Source organism: Pempheris klunzingeri, chromosome 20 (genome assembly GCF_042242105.1).
Source record: "Pempheris klunzingeri isolate RE-2024b chromosome 20, fPemKlu1.hap1, whole genome shotgun sequence".
In the NCBI taxonomy this organism is placed as follows: Eukaryota; Metazoa; Chordata; class Actinopteri; order Acropomatiformes; family Pempheridae; genus Pempheris; species Pempheris klunzingeri.
In genome coordinates, this window is record NC_092031.1 from 17,001,985 (window position 1) to 17,025,005 (window position 23,021).

The 23,021-nt window shown below is 41.9% G+C and overlaps 2 protein-coding genes across 3 annotated transcripts in view; one reads left to right on the forward strand and one right to left on the reverse strand.

The window, feature by feature from the left end:
• Nucleotides 1–1,876: 1,876 nt before the first annotated feature.
• On the reverse strand, nucleotides 1,877–3,697 carry LOC139219664 (somatostatin receptor type 2). Its single transcript, XM_070851597.1, has one exon. The coding sequence runs from the start codon at nucleotides 3,303–3,305 to the stop codon at nucleotides 2,259–2,261; it is 1,047 nt and encodes a 348-aa protein (XP_070707698.1). The 5' UTR covers nucleotides 3,306–3,697; the 3' UTR covers nucleotides 1,877–2,258.
• A 7,402-nt stretch (nucleotides 3,698–11,099) lies between these two features.
• The window catches only part of LOC139219850 (zinc transporter ZIP11-like), a 102,917-nt gene continuing 90,995 nt past the window's right edge, over nucleotides 11,100–23,021 (forward strand). For both annotated transcript variants that reach the window (XM_070851840.1, XM_070851841.1), the window contains exons 1-3: nucleotides 11,100–11,115; nucleotides 12,846–12,963; nucleotides 14,281–14,319. In XM_070851840.1, coding sequence (XP_070707941.1) covers nucleotides 12,856–12,963; nucleotides 14,281–14,319 — 147 coding nt within the window. In that variant the 5' untranslated portion in view covers nucleotides 11,100–11,115; nucleotides 12,846–12,855. The remainder of the gene's footprint in view (nucleotides 11,116–12,845; nucleotides 12,964–14,280; nucleotides 14,320–23,021) is intronic.

Here is a 23,021-nt window from a genome sequence, read left to right on the forward strand (position 1 = left end):
GAAAAAACTCATTTTTACCTTGCAAATCCACAATAAAATTAATTATTGGATAATTTGACCTCTTTGGGACTCCTAGTGCATTGAGTAAATACACAGTGGCAGCCAATCCCAACTTGAGGCCTCTCGGTTGCCAGCCAGCTGGGAAAGAGCTCCATGCCAACCGACTCCCAGCCCCTGGCAGCCCTGTCACAGCCCCGCTGACACTTCCAGGTGGCTGCATCTGTACTTAGTTATTTTCCACTACTGCTGAGATGTCAAGAGTGATAGAAATAGGAGGTAAGATTGCTGGTAAGTCTTGTAGAGCTGATGTCCTATTGCTTTAGAGTCTTCTACAAATGAGAAACATTTCTTTGACCCCATACAAGGAAATTGATTGTGTGATGTGGTTGGAGTTTTTTTCCTCTTCACTGAAGTATGGTAACAGAAATAAGAATTTCACACAAGCGGCTGCATTTATTTACAGTCCATATAGCAACAGCATTGAACAAAGCTCATATATAGAGTGACAACATGATCAATATAAGTGAAGATTCAGTTCCACATCTTGATAAACAGTCTCAATAAAATTCTGGACACAACTGACTCAACAAATATATAAATTCTGTGTTTAGATGTGGAGTAACTGGATTACATTGACAACACGTTTTTAAAATAAGGCACTTTCTGACATCAGATGCATGTTTCTCTCAACAAAATACAGATTGTCACATACATCATTTTCTCATACAGCATTTACATCACTGACAACTGACAGCCGACATCTGTTCAGAGAATCCATTTTTGACAAGGGTGTATATATTTACGAGCTGCTTGTCTCCTGGTTCCTTTATTTTGCATGTGTGTGCAGAAATGTGCGTCTGTTTGTGTGGCTCCTGGTTGTTCACTGGCCAAATTTGAATCTGTCTTGGGTTTGTTTACATCTGTTTTTATGTGTTTTCCCGAGTGGTATTCAAATCCAATAACCCAAGATTAATATTAATTCCAGGGAGAAAGGCGTCTTAAAGCCAGAGCCACATCACTGATGAGCATGTCATCGCTTTTACATGAAACTCCTTACTTACATTCAGGTGATTTTTCACCGAAAGGTTGCATGGCTCTGTATGACTTTATGACAGCCTTTCCATCACAGCATCAAAATACATTTTTATCAAACTAAACCCAAGACTGCTTTTTTTCTCAACCGGAGACATTTTAGAAATACGAGGTTTTAGGCTGAGAGCAAAAGCCGGAGTGGCAGAATCATTTCAGAAGAGAATCACTCACTGTAACACAAGATAAGTGCTGGTGTGTTTTTCACTCACTTTACAGGAATAACCTCAGGAAATAAAGTGAATAAATGTGTTTGCCTTTTATCCTGTTAATGTGCTTAAAAATTTTTTGGAGATCCTCTTCGGTAAATCGGGATCAAGCGGAATACCACAGTAAGCCTGTGGCACTTACACTCCTCCATGTGCATGTGTACAGGTGCATGCACATGGCCACCCAGGCACAAACATGCACATCTGATGCATTCCTCCACTCAAAGCCACCAGGACATAATCCAGCTGTGGGAGCCGAGGAGCTGTCTGTGTGCGTCTTTGTGCTGGTGTTTGGCCACGGGCATGTGACCCATGTTATTCTGTTTACACTCTATCTGTCCACACTTTATCCCTCTTGTGCCTCATTTCATTAGCTCTGGTGGAAAGCAATTTAACAGGAGATGCAGCAGAGCAGATTGCCTCAGCCGTCTGAGTTTTTTGAAGAAAAAATGATACAACAGCTCTGAGTCAGGACAGAGAAGGAGGCGGGCCTGTGCGCCATCCAGATCGGAGATTTGTCAGACAAGGAGAGCATCATGGAAAGTCACAATGAATTATGTTGTTTGACAAGCGCAAACCCTTTTTGGCTAAGAGGCTGTTCCCGAGAGAGTATAACGTCAACTTTTTCATTTCCAAACAGAGAACAGATGCAGTCTCTACTCAAACAGTGAACGCAATTGGGCTGAAAACCCCAAACACTTGTATCTGAGACAGTGATGAACACAATTCAGGCCCTGTAAACATGCTAACAAGATACATCTAAGAGGATATGTACAACTTTCATTCTAGGAGGCAAATAATGTACCTTCCATACATTCCAAGTTAAATTGAGAAAATAAAATACAAATTTGGAATTTATCACATATCTACAAACCTTCAAATGAGTAAATAAGTTTAAAGAAGTTGAAAAGTATCATGCAGCGCATCATGACAGGCAATGAAGTAAAATGATCAGTTATTCTACATCTCCCCTTTTACCAGAATGGTTATATCCCGTACACCTGTGTCATTTAAGTCATACCGTTCGGTGTTGCACTGCATGCTGGGGGATGACTTGGCGGCAGGGCAGAGGAGGGTGCGGAAGTGCCTCCTGAAGGTGTCTGAGAGACAGGCGTAGAGGATGGGGTTAGCGCAGCTCCACGAGTACGACAGCAGGACCGCAAACTCAAAAGCTCTGGCGAAGGTCAGGACCAGGCCATTTTGATACAAGGAGCAGAAGTTGAAGGTATAAAATGGCAGCCAGCAGATCCCGAACACTACCACCACCGCGACCACCATTTTGGTGACCTGGCGCTCCAGCCGGTGGCTCTCGTGGTTCGGGGTCCTGGCTCGGAGCCGCTGGGACCTCAGGTTGAGCAGCAGTGCCGCGTAGGAGGCCATCATGACCGTGAATGGCAAAGCGAACCCCATGACGAAGGTGTAAGACAAGACGCCGAGCCACCAGGCATCCGAAACCAGGTCTGGTATACACAGGCCTCGATCAGCTGAGAAGTGAAGTGCCATGGGAAGGATGGTGAGGAGGGAGAAGAGCCACAGGAAGGCCGAAATGATCTTGGCGCGGCGTGGCGTTCTCCAGTGGGTGAACCGAAGCGGGTCGGCCAGCGCCATGTAGCGGTCGAGACTCATTGCTGTCAGACAGAAGACACTGGTGAACTGGTTGATGCCGTCCAGCACCATGACCACTTTGCACGCCATGTCGCCAAACATCCAATGATTCTGAAAGTTCTGGCTTGCTATGAAGGGAAGACCAACCATGAAGAGTCCGTCGGCCAGCGCCAGGTTGAAAATGTACACTGTGGTGGATGATGACATTTTGTCCAATTTTAAAATGGCAACAATGACAAGGGCATTCCCAGCTAGTCCCATGATGCAAACCACCAAGTTAAGGATAGCCATGGTGATGCCGAAGCCATCAATACTGTCCTCAAAGTAAAAATTCTCATCCACATAGGTCTGACTGTAGTTTGTATCTGGTAAAAATGAGGCATCCATTTTGCCCCAGTGCATCGATCGGAAAAAACCCAAATTACACCTAGAATCTATGCTGAGAGGGAGAAAATCTGTGCCACTTGACGCCCTGTGGTTGAAGTAAATAGTACTCAGAGGGAGAGGAGTAAACAGTTCATCTGAAAAACCTGAAAATCAAATACCGTTTTCAGGTTCAAGACCAGCCAGGCTTCAACAGTTCTTCAGCTCCCCCTATTCAGTCAATCGTTACTTCCTTTTATCCTCTGAAAAAAAAAAGCTGTCAAAGTTTATTCCTTTGTAGTGGAGACAGAACTCTTCTCCTTGTGCACTTTCTCTCCCCCACGCATACACAAACACACACACACACACACAGAAACACGCTCAATGTAAATACACTCAGCACCACACAGCAGTGGAAGTGAGCAGGACGGCCGCTCGGACGCTTGCCTGGCTGCTGTTTCTCCCTGGGAGTCCTTTTATATCTCTTCCCCCCACAGTGTGTGAGGAGTTGGTCTGCTTCTGCTGTTGTTGTGTGTGTGTGTGTGTGTGTGTGGAACCCCCCCATCCCCACACTCCCCTCCTCTTGTTCATCAGTATCCAGAGATTGTGATAAACTCCAGCTTGGCTCACGCCCCTCCTCGGCGCCCCCCCCCCCCAGCCCCTCTGCTGTAATGCTGTTTCCAAGGTAAACCCTGGCCCCATCTGCTACAATACTTCTGTTTTCATAACTTTTCCTCTCTGCTCTTTCTTCTCTCCCCTCTGCTCCTGTTTACTTCTAACTCCCCCCCCCCCTTGCTCCCCACCATCCATTTTGTCTCATCACCCACCACCTCTGGGCTCCTCTCCTTCTCTGCCTCCTGTCTCCTTCACAGTTCATTGGGAGGGGGGTCATACAACGCAACCTAAACACACACAAGCGCACACAGATATTAACACTATCTGGTCATTTGGGCCACCCACCTTTACAACCCAGACAGAGCAAATCTCTCCCCAGGAAAGACAAGTCCACCGTCTGTTTGTTCAGGACTTTTGTTTCTTGACATCTGACATGCTGTTTTGGGTTCTGCGAGTCGCCCCATCCTCCTCCAACCCCTTCAACCTTGTTTTTCTTTTCTCCTATCTGCCACAAAAGGAGGAAGAGCGAAAGGTGAAAAGGAGGCGAGAGAGCGAGAGAGCGAGAGAGTAGCAAGAGGAGAAAGGGGGGTGAAGATTAAAGACCCTAGATGAACGATGACCCCCGTCCTGTTGCCGTTCTGACACGCATAGCTGGAATACCCCGGGAACATCCCCCAGAAACCCTCCAGCATCAGCAATGCAGGCAAAGCTATTCTTCCCGTCATGATTTTATCTCATTTCAAAGACATTTAATGTAACTTATCTGAGAGCTCATTCCTCAGATGTCACTGAGACATTTCTCGAGACATAGTTGTTTTTTAACTGGTTCTAATTACCTGGAAAAAATGCCTTTGTAGTCTAAACTCCTGATTAGGTTGTGGCTTAACATCCCCCTGGAGACTCGCACTTCATACAACAAAAGCCCACCTCTCCGCCCCAACCCCTGCCCCCCTGTAAAAACATCACTGGAAACACTTTGTTTCGTGGTGCTAAATTTGGAGACGTTTGACAGCTTCGTATTTCACAGGCAGTATTTCATCGCCTGACACGCTGGCATCCATAACCACGTGCTGCAGAGCAGTCTGCAGCAAAAGGAAGAAACATATGGAATCAAATGGGTGATCTCTCACGTTGCCAAAATCAAGGCTAAGGGACACTTCAGAGTTTATTAGGAGTTTACTTGCTCTATCAGACAGCGTTGATTGTGGCTTCGATATCTCCTTTTTTTTTGTTTTTGAACTCTTTTCTTTATCCAATACAGGATGACATGTTAAAAAAATACATAAACCTCCAAAATTCTCCCCTCCAATCCTCCGACATACATAAGCTGCTTGCATTTCATGGGAGAGGAACGTAAAAGTAAGATTAATAAGAGTAAAGAAGAAACAGCAAAAAAAAAGAAATGAATAAATAAAACAGGGTACAGTAGGAGTAGACAAATATTACTTTCGAGAAATGCAGGACAATAATTATCCAGGTTCAGGCATCAATATACTCTAAATATACTAGCAGGTCACCATCGTATGTCAAATGGTAGTTTGACAAACCCCCCCCCCGGTTGACCTCTGGGCAGATCTCGTCCCAGCTCTCTGTGGGAATTGGTTCCACTAATTGTTGCTAATTGTCCCATTTTGTTATACCGTAGTAGAGTTCGGGCTGATCCAAATGCATTATACATTAGAAAGAAATAGTTTTTGCCCATTGAATCACAAATTTGTAGATTATTCAACAGCTTTTTAACTGCCTCAGGAGCCTGGATCTTATTGAGGTCATCCTCTTTGTGTAGAATATGACCTAAATAACTGTAGAAATCTGTCTGAACTAACTAACTAACTTTCTTAATTGGCTTCATTATTAGCCTTGAATAATCAAAGAGCTTGTGCAGATAAATTAACCCAAATATTAAGCAGTTCCTAAAACCTGTGTCCATGTAGACCACATGGGAGTAAGGGCTGAAATAGGGAGAGGGAAACCATGTTTTTTTGGCCATCTTTCCAAATTGATTTCAATCCATTTGTTGTTGTTCTTTTCTCTGTTCATTCTCTCCAAGTATGTTTCAAGAAGGGCAGCTCTGCTAAGTCATGCTGACTGGCTGATTTAGCTACTTTATTTCTAATTCAGCAGTCTGCTAAGGGTCTCTTAGTAAAAGAATGTGCTCGAATATTGTCTCTGCAGCCTCTGCACTATATTGGCTTTAAGTCAAAAACTAATGTGGTCTTGGTGACTTAAACTTTTGGATTACATTGGATCCTTGTTGCTACCTTACAGCGTTTCCAAGTGGTATTGTTGCACTGCTGTTGCAAAGACAAACTGATTGGCATTTTCAAACATTCACTCATCTGTCTACTTAACAACTGCTTGATCCTAACAGGATATAGTAACTCTCACCACTGCCAATTTTAGAGGGCCACTGCAGTCAAGCATGTTCTTTGTTTAGATTGTCAAATCCCCATCTCAGTGCTATGATACAGGCATCTGGTTGTATTAAAAAGTAAGGAGTTTGTGTTATATTCTGATTCTGCACTACTAGTAGCTATAGTGTTCAAAGCAAGAAACAACTATTAGAATCCCAAGCTGAACTAGAGACCCGGATTTCGATGCTATGAAAAAGTATTAATAAGTTAGGCAGGTTGTATTATTCACTGATCAAGCAGAAAGAACCCCGACTAAATGGAGCATTGCTTCTGCACTGGTTGACTCACTTCCTTTGTGCCATAATTCGAGCCTTCATTTTCCTGGGAGATCATATCCAGTGGCGCAGTGAAAGGGAGGCTTAATGGGAACCGATCTAAACGCTGATGGTGTCATTATTCTGTAGCCTTTACACTGTGCAATCAGCATTTACTTCATAATGATAAGTTAAAGCTAAAAAAAGCTGTCCTCTTCCATTTTAACTGGGAAGCTAGTTGTCTACTTGCCCTCGAGGCATGATCACAATATCTTTGGCAGCTCACTCAATTTTTTTCATAGAGCAAAGAGTCTAGGGCCCTCTAAGCTTCCCTCAAAGGTGTCGATGAAGCTGCTCTATGCTGCGCTTTATGCTGCTGCTCTAACTTCTTTTTTTTTATTTTCCATCTCTACTTTTATTTGGTTGTTTCTGTTCTGGTGTGGTGTGAGAAATAATGCGAACCCCGAGGCAAGCCTTTGCACAGTCCCACAGTATAACCAGACGGATCCGGACGTGTGTCGACATCTAGATAAAGTCGGATTTCAGCTTTAACAAACTGTGAAAAGGCTTCATTGTTGAGAGGCGATGCATTAGGTCTCCATCTCTTAGAAGTGGTATCATGCCCTAAATTCCACATGAGGGTCAGTGAAGTATGTTCTGAGAGTGGTATTGGAAGAATTACACTTTCTACTATTCTGTGACCTTCAGACTTAGGGGTGAAAAAGTGCTTTATACAGGAATCAGACAAATGCCTATTAAAGTATAGCGTATAGTTTCCCATCTCCTCAGAGGTCACCACACATCGATCGCATCCTTTTCAATGCAGTGACCCTTCAGTGCTTTGCTCGTTCTGGTAGTGGCCACGTTACGCTTATCCTCAGATTGTAAGTGGAGCTTCTCACTCTTATCGAGAAAAGAATTGTCTTAATGAAACCTGCATCATTTCAATTAGGTGCACATGCATTTCCAACCCCTCTTCTCCTTCCTGACGCATTTTAGTAGTAAAGCGTCTTATCAGTACTCCTTTCCGGTGTTCACTCATCATATTGATACTTCAAAATTAGGAGTTTATTCTTGTCTTGTAGAGATCAGATGTGTCCAGGGATCACCAAAGTCAAAGGCACATCATGTTCATGGTGGCATTAGAGGAAAAGTCAGGGTATCACAAAGTCTGTTGGATCCTCTGGGGAGCACGAATGTTGGCACAAAATGATGTGCCGGTTCATCTGATAGCTGTTAAACATTTTTCCCGAATAAGTGAATAAGCTGGTGGCTGTGCAGGAAAAGTCAGAGGTTCACCAAAGTCATTAGGATTCATCCTCAATGGATCGTATATATCCGAACCATATTTCATAGCAATCCATTCAACAGTGTTTGAGCTATTTCAGTCTGGACCAAAGTGATGAACTAAGTGACCTTGCCGTCCATGGGGCCTTGCTGCTAGCATGACTAAAAAAGGACCAGATGTACACAGAGTACATCTGCAGCCTGCATGCAATAATAGGATTATTCCGGAAAAATATTAATCAGGATGTTTTCGTAGCTTTGACAAAATTGTTTCGTAAGAGGGCATTGCCAGTAAAAGATGTTACATATGGCATGATACACCAAATACTTTCAGCATACTTGGAAGTGAGAAAAGGCCCCAGAAGGAATCTGGAACCTCCACATGTCTTATTATCTTGTTTACTATTCCTGGGTATCAGTTTATTTTTATCCTTTTGTTTCCCAGCAACACTGACCAACAACAGCCAGAGTCACTCATGGGTATAATATAAATCTAGCTTCCTGGAATTGCAACGCAAAAATGTAAAATATTTAAGGGAATGTTAGACCAAGAATCCTAACTGTGCTGTAGCATGTGTGTTTCATTAATGAAATGAAATACAGATGCATCAGTGGATGGATTTGTTTGTATCCATGCTGGCGTAATAACGGTTCTGTTTCCCAATGGTTGATGATTTCAGCAAATATTTTTAAGCAAAGCTGCTGATGATAAATACACTCAAAAACCTACAGTGTGAACACTACAGCCGCTGTACCAGTAGGAATATTTCTTCGGTGGTGTATTCCTGTTATTTTCATGCAACACTGCCCAGAAATATGCAGCGTGATTTCACATTGGGATTTTTCCAACGCAGGTGTTTTGAAGTGACATTAGCATAAAGCACATCAGGGATCGAACACATCAGAGGTAAACATCTGAAGTAACATCAGTCCCTCAGAATCAAAGCGTGAGGACTTATTTTCCTCGAATCCACTTCTTTTCTGAGCCGACACTTTGCATACGTTCAATAATCTTGCAGGGACAATAATCTATTGACGATAAGGCAGAAAGACCACTTCATCCTCTGAGAGATCTTAATGCTATTGATACATAAGACTTGTGGTATTTTCATTTAACATATTGTGGCAAATGTGAAAGAATCCAGTTCTCTAATTGTCTACAACACAAAACCCTTCTCAGAATGACATTTCTCAGGATTTGCTTATGGCTGCAGGTGGATCATGACGGGGCAGCACACGGCGCTGGAGAAACACATTTCTGACCCCCGAACCATCAGCATCACCTCCCCTCAAGGCTGCGTCCTCAACCCCTTGCTCTTCTCCCATCAACACAGAGAGCTCCTCCAGTCATCAGTTTGCAAGCTTCTGAAAGTCAAGAATGACACCACCCTCATTGGGCTCGTCTTCTTGGAAGGGGTGAGTCCGCCATCTGATGGGAGATTAACCATCTGTTGATCTGGTGTGAACAAAACAACTTGGAGCACAACACTTGACGGCGGGGATGGTTCTGAATTTCAGCCTCATCTGCCTCCTGAGCACCGTCATCACCCAGGATGTCAAGTGATGGCCGAAAATCTGTTCCCTCACCAACTAGGCACAGTAGAGGATGTACTTTCTGTGGCAGCAGAACAAGCTCGACCCTCCAAAATCAATAACGGTGGACTTCTTCACGGCCATCCTCACCTCCTCCATCACCAACTGGTACACTGCTGCCCCTGCCAAGGACAAGAGCAGACTGCAGCGCATCATTCGCTCTGCTGAGAAGGTGATTGGCTGCAATCTGCCATCTCTCCACAGCCCGCTCGCCTCCAGGGGCCTGAGGCGAGCGGGAGAGATTGTGGCCGACCGATCCCAGCCCAGACACAAACTCTTTTAGACACTCCCCTCCAGCAGGAGACCGCAGTCCATCAGGATCAAAACCTCACACCACAACAACAGTTTCTCCCTGACTGCAGCTGGCCTTTTCAGCAAGGCCTCATTAAGCTACATGGACTCTACACATTACATTATCATCATTATCATCTCTGTAGACTGCAAATATAAACGTATACTTTATACTGTAAACATTTATACTTTCCTTGGCCAATATTTTGCACTTTCCATCCTTCTCAGTGTTTCAAACACTGCACACGTCGCTTCATTTAAAATAAATGTTTCTGTTTTCTATCTATGATTCATGACTTTTGCAGTACTTGGGTCTTTTTTTTTTATAAGTGAAAGTGAACTTCTATACGTTCTTATTTTAAATTCCTTATTTTGTTTGATCTTCGTATGGGTGAAAATCCTGTATTTGACATTTCTCCTGTTCAATTATCTCCTACAGGCAACCAGCACATACGGTACAGTACCAAAGGTAGCAGTAGGAACTGATATCAGAGACAGAATTATTCTGAGAGCTCGCTCACTGTGAACGTGCCTGACTTGGTGAATGTGAAAAGGAGAATTGCTGACGACATTTTACCCCTGAGAGGTGAGTGACAGCAGCAAGCCTGGGAATTTCCACTGGTGAGAAAGCATGCCTCACAAAAAAATCCCCAGAATCTGTTTCTTGTCAAAACCCCCCCACACACACATCCAAAGCTAGTAAAACTAGTACTACCACAGTGTAAACATAGGCCATTAAAGTACTTAAGTGGAAGCACTCAGGTAGTTTAGTCCGCAAGAATGCAATATATATTATAAAGTGATCACATGTTGTCTGTGCAGAATTACTAAGGATAGTTCTCTATCTAAAAAAGTGCAATATTTCTCTCCAAACAGAAACGCTAAGGTAAAGTTAAAGTATCTTGAATTTTTATTTAAGCGCAGTACATATAAATGTGTCTGGTTGAAGCACACGTAATAATCATGCACCACCTCTCCTCAGACACCTGAGGGAGAGTTGGGCATAAATATATAAAACAGCTTGAAGCACATCACTGATTCTGCCATCTTTTCTCCTTTACATTCTTCTTAATACCTCACCGATTTCAGATTAGATTTTTTTTCCCCCAACTGCTTGATTCAGCCTTGTATCCCTGATGATACAATGAAATGCTCTTACGCTTTAATTGTGTGTGTGTGTGTGTGTGTGTGTGTGTGTGTGTGATAACCTTTTCCAGACCCCTCTTTTTTGAAAAAGCTCTTTTAGAGATTGAAGTCACTCACACTGCTGCTGCTGCAGCTGTCAAAGTCATTGACCAATAGGCTGCGAGGAGAGGCGGGGTTTTCTCTGTCATATCTACGTGTACCAGGAAGTAGGAAGTAAATACAGAGGAGTCGAGGTGCCACTGGAAGGAAGTAAGTAAACCTGTAACTAATGTGAAAAATTACCGATAACATAAACTTAGCGCAACTTTAAAATATGCCGAATGAATGCATGTTGTTGTAACACCATAGACACAGTTTGAGCGGAGGAAAACAGTGCTGTTTTATAAAATAAGGCGGGAAAGCATTTAAAGTCAGCCAGTCTCATTTAGAGTTTGTCACCTCAGTTGCATGTATTGAGCAGTGCACAGCTCCACCACGTAGTGCAGCGTTGATGAAGCCACATTGAAACACGCATCATAGCCGTTTGTCAGGTGTCAGCTAAAGCTAAATGCCGGCTATCACATGCTCTGCTAACATTCACAGCTGATTCTACATTTGTAATAAACTTTATTTATATAGCACTTTTCAAAACGACAGTAACAAAGTGCCTCACAGATCGTGATAAATAAAATAAAATACAGAAGCAGTAACTGTAAATAAAACCATACAAAAACAGAAACAGGGGCACAAAAAGGAAACAAAATGCAAGACAAATAAAACCAACAGGAGTTGAGCAATAAGTTCTAAAACTGCCAGCGTGTGCAAGTGAGTTTTTCAAAGTTTAATGAGAGGAATGTCAATATTTGTCAGTGGTATTTACTGTAACATGTAGAGTTGTCAGTCGTCAGTGCTTCATGAGAGCAGCTTTGAGGGGTAAATATTCCCATTGCATGTATTTTTTTTATCTAAGAGATCATGAGAACATCATTTGATGGTAACATCAAATGCAGCCTACATTGGCGACCACTTCCAGCCGTCACAGCACACGTTCACATCTACTGCATATGAAAGTGAAAAGGCGCCATTTTAAATGTGACTTTTCGACACGAGGATTAACACGTGCTGGTGGCTGATGTTAGTTAGTTTTAGGCAGATACTGCTCCATTACAGACGAAGCTCGTGCAACTGTTACGTTACATTTCAGCATTTGATATTATCCAGTAATAGTCGATTGTGATCACGGCGTCCACTTTTCAGTAAGTCACATAGACTTGCCTTGAAGCACCCGGCCTGTGGAGGCCACGTTCGTTTAGGCGAATGTAAACCTGTGGCTTAAATACTTCAAAGTTCAGGTGTTTTTACGTATGAGGGACAAAATGATCATCTCAGTAACAACAACACCTACTGTATATTACATTTCCTGTAATATGCAGTGGGTGTATAATGAGAATCATCAACATATCTTAGGCTGTATCAGTTAGTTGAGAAGCGATGGGCCAACCTCAACAGGTCTGCCTACACAGATGCAAATGAAAACTTCCAGGACATTAACATCCTGAGCAAACAGGATTTTACTGTTGTTTTTTTGTGTGCTGAACCAGACGCTGTGGGCGTGTTTCAGGTGTTTCAGACTAGTAATGTGAGGGCTTAAAGGCTCAAGTGATTTAAGATGAGTGAGCCTAAGTATATTAACTCCTGCTTTTGGATAACGTTCTCTTGGCATTCTTGTCTATCAAAGGTATAAGCTTCCTAAAAGTATTAGACTTGCGTTGCTTTCACATCTCAAAACTAATAACTGTCATCAAATGTATCGTAAATACCAGCAACTAGATCCTGTAGGCCTTTTTAAAATGAGGGCAGGTACTAGAAGATTTGAATACAACTTTTTTTTTGCTTTCCTCAAGTCTTTCAGGAACGAAAAGAACAAGATATCATCTGCTGCATCCTCCTCTATAGCGTGAATGTGCCATTGCATAAGTTTGATTATGTGTGTTTTCCAGGTCTGGCACCATGCTGGAAGGCTACAGCCCTATGACCCAGGCCCTGCTGGGGACTCTGTTCACCTGGGGTCTGACTGCTGCCGGAGCAGCCCTGGTGTTTGTCTTCTCCAGCCGACAGGTATTGTGTGAACCCAGTGCAGACAGACGGAGCTTGAGTAAACACTTTACACATTGTTTTAAAGGAATAGTTGGCATTTTGGCAAATATGCTTAGCCGCCGGTTCAAGAAAGCAAATAAGGCTTTTTCCCCAAGTGTCACGCGATTTCATTAAATGTGGATGTTCATGTTCTACAATGTCTACACTGCCCTCAAAGTGAAAGCAGCGCCTTAGCAGAGCAGCAGCAGCGTCACTGCTCCGCCTATGTCTGGACAGGATGCATTCAGGGTCACCCGCATTCTGGCAGCGCTCACAGCCCGACACAGAATCACTGTAGTCAGTCATGTGCATAAAACTTAAAGCTTTTTTGGATCTCTGAGACGTGCGTGAGACTGATGATGCAAAAATGCGACTGAAATGCCTCCTGTGTAGACAAGCTGTTACAAAAAAATTAATAAATGGCATAATTTGCGGGGAATAATGTGTGATAATGCTGAGATTTTTTTTTCTTTTTACGACTAAAACTTGGAATAATGGATATTTAAATGTAAAATGATGGAGAATCAACACAAAGGAAGTGTATTTGAATTCAAATACGATTGTTTAATAGTATCTTCTCTCCTCTGTGAGCTACAGATCAGGCCTCTAATTAGGAAACATAGACTGAGACAAAGCTTTTTCAGATCTGTAGGGTTGCAGTTCTACCTACTATGTTTTATCCCACAGTGTTCTAAGTGTACACGTTTCACGGACTGAAATAATAAAGGTGCTGATGTGCTGACGGTGGCACGTCTGATGCAGCAACTTTAGTTCCTACAAACTTAGCTACACTTTTGTTTTAATCTATTATTTTTTTCTGCCTTTACTGATGATGCACATTATCTATGGCAGCAATACAGTCGTAGGCAGTGGAATATGAAGCGTGTGGTTTGGATTAAGAGCAGCGGAGCTTGAAATCACTGCCAACGAGACGGAAAGTAAACAAAGCGCAGCTCCATTAATTGCATTCATTTGAATAAATACATTTTTTTTACAGCACCAATCTAAACACAAAATTAGTCGGATTTATCGGTGATGAAATAATCAGTACATGTGAACCACATGTTATCTACATCATTACAACATGTTTTTAAAGTATTCGTGGAGCTGAGGATTTCCACTATAACTGCGAGAGAGTGTGTTATGTTACATCACGTCAAACCCGTCTACAGAGTGGTTTTGCCTGTAGATGCCCGTTTCGTTATCTTTGAACCTCTGACTCTCAGGACATGTTGTGTTATTCCGAGTTAAGTCAACAGTAAGAGGTTTACAATCTCTATTCCTGTCTGTCCTTTACAGAAGCGCATCTTGGATGGAAGTTTAGGCTTTGCAGCTGGGGTGAGTTCAGTTTCATTTGCACTGAAACACACACACACACACACACACACACACACACACACACACACACACACACACACACTGTACAGCACAGGTTAGAAGATGCTGCGATGTGTTGGGTTTTTTCCACATTTGATTTTGGCAGGCTGAGTTGCTTCCAGATACTTCCAGATGCCACACTCATTCATAAAAGTCTGAGATAAATGTTCCCCTTAAGGGATTCTTGGCCTTATCATGTCTAAACAACGTATTATACTGCAATAACAAACCTTACTATCTGACTCTCACAATTACATTTTTCAATTTCCTGAGGGAGAAGTAGTTCACGGTGGATATATATCAAGAGTCTCAGAGTAGACAATCTGAAGCGGATCTAAACTAGCACCAAAATATTGAAAATGATCATGTTCTGTATCTTTTCTGGGATTCAGGGGAGTTGGATTTTATCGCAAGTTCATGGAAGAAGTAAACAGCTACACACTTTGTGCCTTAAAATCAAATAACAAAGTGATTTATAGACATAGATATGCAGGGCCCTTCTGGGGGATCTCAGGCAGTGGTCAGGCTCATAGGGAGTCAGCAGATCACAGATATAGGCTGTAGCCTGACCACGCAAGGCTTTAAAAACAGCAGAATATTAAAATCAATCCTAAAACTCACAGGTAACCAGTGAAAGGCAGCAAGGATTCGTGCAATGTGATCACATCTGTAAGTATGTGTTAAAAAGTGTTTTGTATCAGCTGCAGTCTGTGGATGTTGCAGGAGTCAGGTCTGGAGAGGATAAAAGCATCATTAGATAAGGCACCTAGACTACAGGAGAGGTATTATATTATCACTGTCCTAAGTTAATTTGGCTAATGTGTTAGCAAACAGCTGTCCGGTGACTTCTATAGCAGACACAAAACACCATTAACATTTATGTGGAGTCGAGTGTCTGGCCTTCCTTAGCTCTGTTTTGGTCCCCACCGACCCCTTAGGCAAATATCCGTGTTTCTCTGATACCCACCAGATGTTCCGTTGTGTTCACCAGCTAGTCACTAACATGGTCCGCTTGTTATTTCGTGCTTTGCAAGTAGCATACAATGGCTTTATCAAAGCTTTTCGTCTGTATATGATGTTTATGAGAGAGAGCGTCTGAATCAGTCCAATCTAATCTGAATCAGCCCTTATCTCCGTTATCTCAATTTTAGTTTTTTCCGTTTCAGTTTTTTCAGATACGTCCCCGACTATTTTGACGCTCTTAAACATTCGCATGAATTAAAACACAGACAGAGAAAAGAGGCGTCTTTCTGTCACACATTTGCTTAACTTCTTTCAAAATCTTGTCAGGAGCCTGTCTTTCTGAAATACATTTTTGATTCATTCAGACACTCAGCATGAACACCATGAATTATTGATAGTCTCTGTAATTGTTAGCATAATGTGCTTTTTGCAGTAATTTATTTTAATCAGAAACTCAAGTTTTCATACTCTTCCTTACATATTAAAAGTAAGGCCCTGATAATCCTGTGGATAGTCTAAGTTATTAGTAGCTTGTGGCATAGCAAAATACACAAATGTAGGGCTAATAGAAAGACTTTTTCCTACTTTGGTTGAATTATTGCTCTACCTGGACTCCAGTTTGGTTTTGTACTATTGTACGTGTGTGTGTTTACTTATCTATGAAAGAAAATGTAGTAATAGTACTGGACATATATTGTGGATGGAGAGAGGTTAAGTGTTGCTCCGGAAAGTAACCAAGTAATTTTGTGCTTGTTAAATGCAGACTGTAAATCGGTCCTGTGCACTCACTGATGTTGTGCCTCTGAGATCTGGCTGTGTCAACTTGCACGATTGCTGCTCACATCTGGCTTTTATATTGGACAAATTCCGCTATTCAGCCATATCATTTTCTGCGGGGGGGAAAAAAAAACCTGAGGGGGTTGAGTGGAGGGTCGGTCCTCCCTTCATGCCATTTTCTAAGAATTTCTTGACCAGCCTTGGGATTGCTTTTTGGCTGCAGAGGAGAGGGAAAGAGGGTCAAACAGAAAGTAGGAGCCAGTTTAGAGAACGGAGGTAGATACTGAGTGGCCATTTCCAGCCATTATGTGGAAAAACATGATGGTGTTCTAGATAATGGCCAACAGAAGTAGAGACACCTTTTATCATTCTTTAAACTACCTTTTCCTGCCCTTTCACTCCATAATTTTTCATTGCGAAAAGCACATTGGTTAAACACATACACACAGGCAGTACCACAACAGGCAATCTGACAAGCTTTTACCTTGGTCTCAAATCTCCCAGCAAGGAGTCTCGCCTGAGGAGGGATTTAGGCAATTTCAGAGTGATTATGAGCAAGAAATAGATATCACCATTTCTTTAATGATGGGGTGTGGTTGACCCTGCTCCTCAGTATGGTGCTGCCCTTTGGGGGCTGTTGCAGTGGTTCCATGTGTTTTTCCCCTGCTGTAAATTCACTTTTCAAAGGTGTCTGTTACTGATAATGCCAGTGATCCTCAACATAAAAAGACAGGAGTCTCCTGGATATTTCAATAATACAATGTATGCGATGCCCATCAATTTTAGTTAGTTGTTTGATTTTGTCTTTGAGACCTTGGTTTTTTTCTGTCACTTTGATATGGCAGATGGCTCAAAATCCCACAATACCAATGAGGCATTATTGAGAGAGAGATTCATCAAATCAGGTAAAAATCTTGAGGACATTTTCTGTTCAGTCAGACTGCAATATACAGAATACTTGTGTCACACATTATGCACAGTAGACTGTGTGCATTTGAGTCGAAACTCCACCAACAAATTCATTATGTCCCTGCAGGACAGCCATGCTCAGGTCCTGCACAATACGTTTAAGTAACGTGAAAAATCAATCTATGTCTATGAGGCTCGTGTTTGTTTCGTGACCTGCATGTGTGATGTGCTTTTTGCATCTCATGTGATTCAGATGCCATCTCGTTCCCTTGCTTTACATCTGCTGTCCCCCTCACACGCTCTCTGTGTTTGTGTGTGTCCATCTGTATCTGAATCTGTGTGTATTTGCATGTGTTGGATTCAGACATGCCATTACAGTCTTTGTCACAGCAGAAAATAACGTCATCACGTCCAAGCTGTGGCAAAAAATAACAAGTTTTGAACATTTCTTTTTTTTTTTTTCCATATGTCTCTATGAATCTCTTCACCCTATTCCTCCAAACCTACTTATCTTGGCACGTTTTAGGTAACAGTGCTGTTTATTCTTGGACTGACGGGTAAGAGACAGCAGTTCCTGCGAATGACGTTAATGGGCAGCATTTAAGCCCAATCCTCTATTTTCTTTAAGGGCTCACTTGATATAACACAACAGTAATTCCTCCACAGACCGTTTATGAAGGTGGCTCCAGCTGTCCTCTATGAATTACAATCATGTACAAAACATTTCCATTGGCTAATAGGTCTTCACTGCTGTGTAATAACGTCACACGACATGCTGCATTGGACCAAGCTTTTGCCAGTTAACGTAGTTTGGCTGATATCACGTTTCCTTCCAACAATATTGGCCAATGTCAATGAATTGTATTACTGTAGGTGTTTCCTGTTCTGGAGATTTGAAGAAATAGCAGTACACTGTATTTTAGAAAGTTAGAGATCAGGGAATTTTTATTCCTGAACAGGCCAGACACACACCTCCAGAAAAGCATAGTGTCGACTATTCCCATTTATTTTAACTGTCTCTGAGTAGCACATGGTTCCTAAGTGGCTCAAAGTTCTCATCAAAATGTGCATTTGCCTCATTTAGACGTATAACTAATTTATGTTTAATATGCATGAAGGAAAAAAATGGCCAAAGCAGTGGGATGTCACAACTGTGTGTTTATTGTCCATCAAAGCTTGAATTCCACATACATTGAATAACTTTCACTGTCACGGATTAAAAAATAAGTGGTTTTCTTGTCATTGTCATGAATAGTTAGATGGATTAAATCATTGGTCTGAGCATAAATTAGCACATTAAATCAATTGATTCGAGTCACAACACGTGCATGCATGACTCTTGACGCTGTAGCTGTATGGCATCTGTCTACATGACGCATGCATGTGTCCAGACTCCAGAAGAGACCAACAGCAGTGCCAAAGCATCAAGTAAATGCACCCCAATAAAGACATTTAATACATGCAGTACAAATATACAGTCATCCTGGCCCAGCTGCACCACATAGGACTAGTGAAAACCAACATTACAGTTTGATTAATAAAATTCAAAAAACCTATAGTTTGTTTGCTCTGGTCTGAATTAGTTGATGATTTTGCAGTCTTTTCCCCTCAGTTGAGTTTCTTCTCACACAAAGAAAATCATCACCAAAACCAAAAATGCATCACTACAAATCATGTGAAAACATTCACTCCTTTTATTGGTCAGATGTGTCTCCGGCGGTAGCAAGAGAGTAAATACAGGAAGAAGGTCTTGTATTCTAGACGAGCATATTTCTGTGAGAGAAACATCACTATGAAAGTTAACATGGTGAGCAGTTCATTCTCTGGCTAGCTGCCACTACTAGAAACAGTTAGTCTGCTCTGCTGCTTCCCAGAATGCAAAGCACACCTGGCTACAGGAGCCATTTAGCTCAAACTTGCAGAGCACACCTGGTAGTTGGCTTGAATCAAGATCGGATCACCCACCACAAATGGAGCACTCCTTAGTTTGATTGGGAGTGTTGTTTTTTTGGTGCGCACCCAAGTGTGTTACTGTGTTCACACCTAACCAAAGGAACTACACCAAAGGGAAAAACAATCCAGAGTTCGACTTAAGCGGTCTAAAAACCACTGCTGTAAAACGCCATTAGTTAAGAAAAAAATGGCTTTATGTCTTACTTATGCCTAAGTGTCTTTGCCTTGGACCGCCTGTCTGTCAGAATGTGTTGGATCCACACCTATGATTATATTTTATATTCCACTTATAAGTGTCATAAAACTGTGACATTAACTTAGTCAATAGTAAATATTGACCTTGGTGGAAGTACGGCTTTAACCAGTTTTAATGCAGGCCTCATTTGACAAGATAATATACTGTATGTGATTTACTGCTTTAATCATAAGTCACACTCATAGAGTGTATAAAACAAGTGGAAGTAGCATTCACGTCTGAAAAGTGAAGCAAATGCGGGAATACCATAAACCTGTTTTGTTGATGGCCAGCAGGGGGCTACTCCACTGGCTCCTAAAAGAAATCTGATCGTATGAAAGTGAAAGAAACTGCGTGATGCTTGCTTTGTAAATTCCGGTTCCATTTAGAGTAAAATAGACAATAAAGTGAGACTACCTTGTGACTAACAAATCAGAGGTGGGTCATGTCTAAACCTAACCAATCAGAGGAGTACTTTGTGTAATGAATGTCACATCTGGCTCCAAAACAACCAAGATGGTGACGGCCAAAATGCCAAAGTCAAGGCTTCAAAACGGCAGTCCACCAACAAATGGGTGACATCAAGATGGCTACATCTTATATACAGTCTATGGCTACACTCTTGCTATTTTAATACCACAGATGCATTAGAAACTTGTGCAAAAACATATCAGTCTAAAATCTTTCATCAAATAATAAAACGTCAGGTGATAGAGTGCTTTCTCAGCTGGAAAAAAGTACAGATTTTTACACTAGAGACTGAAGCAGTGTGGAGATTGGGCACAGTAAAAATACAGTTAACTCTGGGCTTGCCCATTGATGCACTGAGCAAATGGATATGTATTCTGAACCTGACAGCCCATTTACTCATCGAAAGTCCAAGAAAAGTTCCCGTAATGCGTCATTGTCTGGCTCTGGTTTACCCATATGGATGAATCTGAAATTTGTTATTGCACAATGGGTTTCAAGCCGGTGTGAAGACGAGGGGTTTGCCAGTAAACAGCATTTTATGTAATTGTACCATGTGGGATTTTCTTGTGGTGTTACATTTCACATAATTCAACCCACACCATCTCCAAAGGGTTCTTCAGTGATGTGATTTTTCAGCATTCCGTGCTCAGAGGTTGAAAACAAGCCTGAAGAAGCTGTGGCAGAAGTTCAGGCGAATGTCCATATGGACATTAGTTTTGTCGCCATGCTGCTGACAGATGCATGTTGTGTGTGAGGTGAATGACCGTCCTGAGGGGTCGACAGCTATCAGGAGTACTCAACAAGAGTGTAGTGTGTGTTTTTTTTTCCGTCTGTTGTAAAGGCTCGGATAGACACAGAATGTAAATATTTGGATGTATTGGGAGCGCAATAATGAATTGCCTCTTTCTTTTAATTGTGAGCAAATGAGCCATGCCAGAAAGGTTTACAGTATTTTACCCACACATTTACAGAACATACTGTAAGGACACCACAGACACTCCTATTGTATATTCATGTTCTGTCGTGTACAGAATGTTAAAATTGTCGAGTTAAGTGGAACAGTAAGGTTAATTTATGATCCTCAAGAGGAACTGGAAGGGATTCAGTGGTGGATGTACATAGCCTTACTCACTATTTATGCTTATCCTTTCTGGGTGCATATGTAGAATTTCAAATGAACTTTTTCTCAAAGCCGTCCCTGCAGCTTTCCATCAGAAGTGTCTCTCTCACAGCATCGAAATGATTGAATTCACCAGTCAATGTCAGGGGCTTGAGAGGCTTGGAGGACATGTAAGTGGAGAAGCTGGGATTGAATGAGGCGTGAGGCTGGAGAAGGAAGCAGAAATAGGGCACTGTTTTAATGTGCAGAAGGTTGTTGAGGGAAAGTCTGCTGTTTTCACATATTGCAGGCTGGGCAGCATGCCTTGCGTGAAGGGTTGGATGGTGTGGAGTATAAATCTTGGAGCTAGATATGCTTATTATCCTCTTGGACAGGGACGGGGACGTTACTTGCTCATTACTTGCTCTTTGCTCTTCTTTACTGTATTTCTATACGATAAAGAAGTGACTAAGCACGGACTGATTTGTTATCTGCCCGGTATTGGCGAGTGATTCATTCTGACTGATGAGAATAGAGGGGAAAAGTGCAGCATTAGTTCACTGAGCATGATGTAAAAAAAAAGAAAAATTTACATTTGTGTATAAAAAATTCCCTTCATTCCTGCATGAATAAAGAGGATATTTGTATTTCTTTTCATGGCTGAGTGCAAATCAAACTAACTGAATGATGGTTATTCCTTGTAGGGTTCACTGTTCGCAAGGGAACCAACTAAAGTGACGGAGTGAATCATGTAAACATTGTCCTTGTCATCACGCTCAGATATTGCTTTCCTCTCCACTTTAAGTCAATTGTGAGACATTACTTTATCCTTGGATGATGGAGAGCTGCAGGCTATATGCTTCTTACAGCATACTTAACCAGCCCAGCAGCCTTACATGCTGCAACTGGAAAATTGGCTGAATGTCACTGATCAAATTAGTATGCAGAAATGTCATGTTTAACTTTGATTTATTTTCCTGCTAGCAAGAGCAGTGTATAGCTTCTAGAGAAGGCTATCTCGGTTGTTAGACCTTTACTCCTCTTCCCATGACATTTGCTCAGTGATCTGTTGTTTGCTGTCTGTGGAATAACTCTTCACTCTCAAGGTCGGCACCTTTTACACTTACGTTAAAAGGCTAGGTGGGGACTGGCCTCCTTGGGTGCACGTCGTCGAACCAATGATTGTTTGACAAACTCTTATCATGAAAAAGAACGAGACCAACTCCCTCCACTAATACTACTCTGGACAGGCCCTTTTAAAGGCATATAATCTCTACATGAACCAAGGGAAGTGTTTGGATGCGAGCAGGATTGTTCTTTTTAAGAGTTTTTCTAAGACATGAAAACCTCTGGGGGGCATATCAGCCAACATGGCCATTCCTAGAGCAACGTTGGTCCGGTATATCTCAGCAACTATTAGATGGATTACCATGAATTTTGCACAGGCAGTCAAGGTCCCCAGAGGATGCATCTTAATGACCTTAATGATCCCCTGACGTTTCCTGTAGTGCAACCAACGGATCAAAGTTCATTTATCCAGTGAAAAATCTCCACATCTACTGGGTGGATTGGTGCATATTTTGTATAGAAATTCGTGGTTGCCAGACAACGTATTCTAATGACTCCCAGTGACACTATTGGTATTGGATATTGACAAATGGACCTCATTTGAACCACTTAGATTCATTTTAATGTCTTTCCCACTGCTGTAAACCAGCTAGATTGGTAATGGATTCAGCTGGCTCATGATTAAAGGCATTCATCAATTAATTTAAATAAAAGCATGATAGATGAATACATTTTGCTAATAAAGGATTTGAAACATTTCCATATGCAGTAAGTGTTTGCAGTGTTTTGTGGTTTGTGTCATGCGACGACAGCAAGAAGCAATTCACATCCCTCTCTCCCACTTGAATCACTCTTAGCATTTCTATTTCCTTAAATGTTTGGTGAGTTGGTTTACACAGCTAGTACTACTAAATTACACATTATGCTTTAGGTGACTGGAATAGTTTGTGATATCTACTGTGACTGTATATGTAATTCTCAGTTAAATTAAAAGCTTTGCTACTGTTGTGTTCACAGAGTATTCAGCAGTGATGTGTGTTATCAGCTTAATAATTAGAACGTCAATGTCTTTGACCTACAAGCACTTTTTTGAGACCTTTTCCAGGAAAAAGACATTTTGTGTGCTGATTCGACAGTCTAATTATGGAAACACACAACATGCAATAGCATGTGTTTTTTTTCCACTGG

Bases quoted from the DNA above. Each gene is read 5' to 3' on its own strand.
- LOC139219664 (XM_070851597.1), bottom strand. From the start codon at position 3,305: ATGCACTGGGGCAAAATGGATGCCTCATTTTTACCAGATACAAACTAC.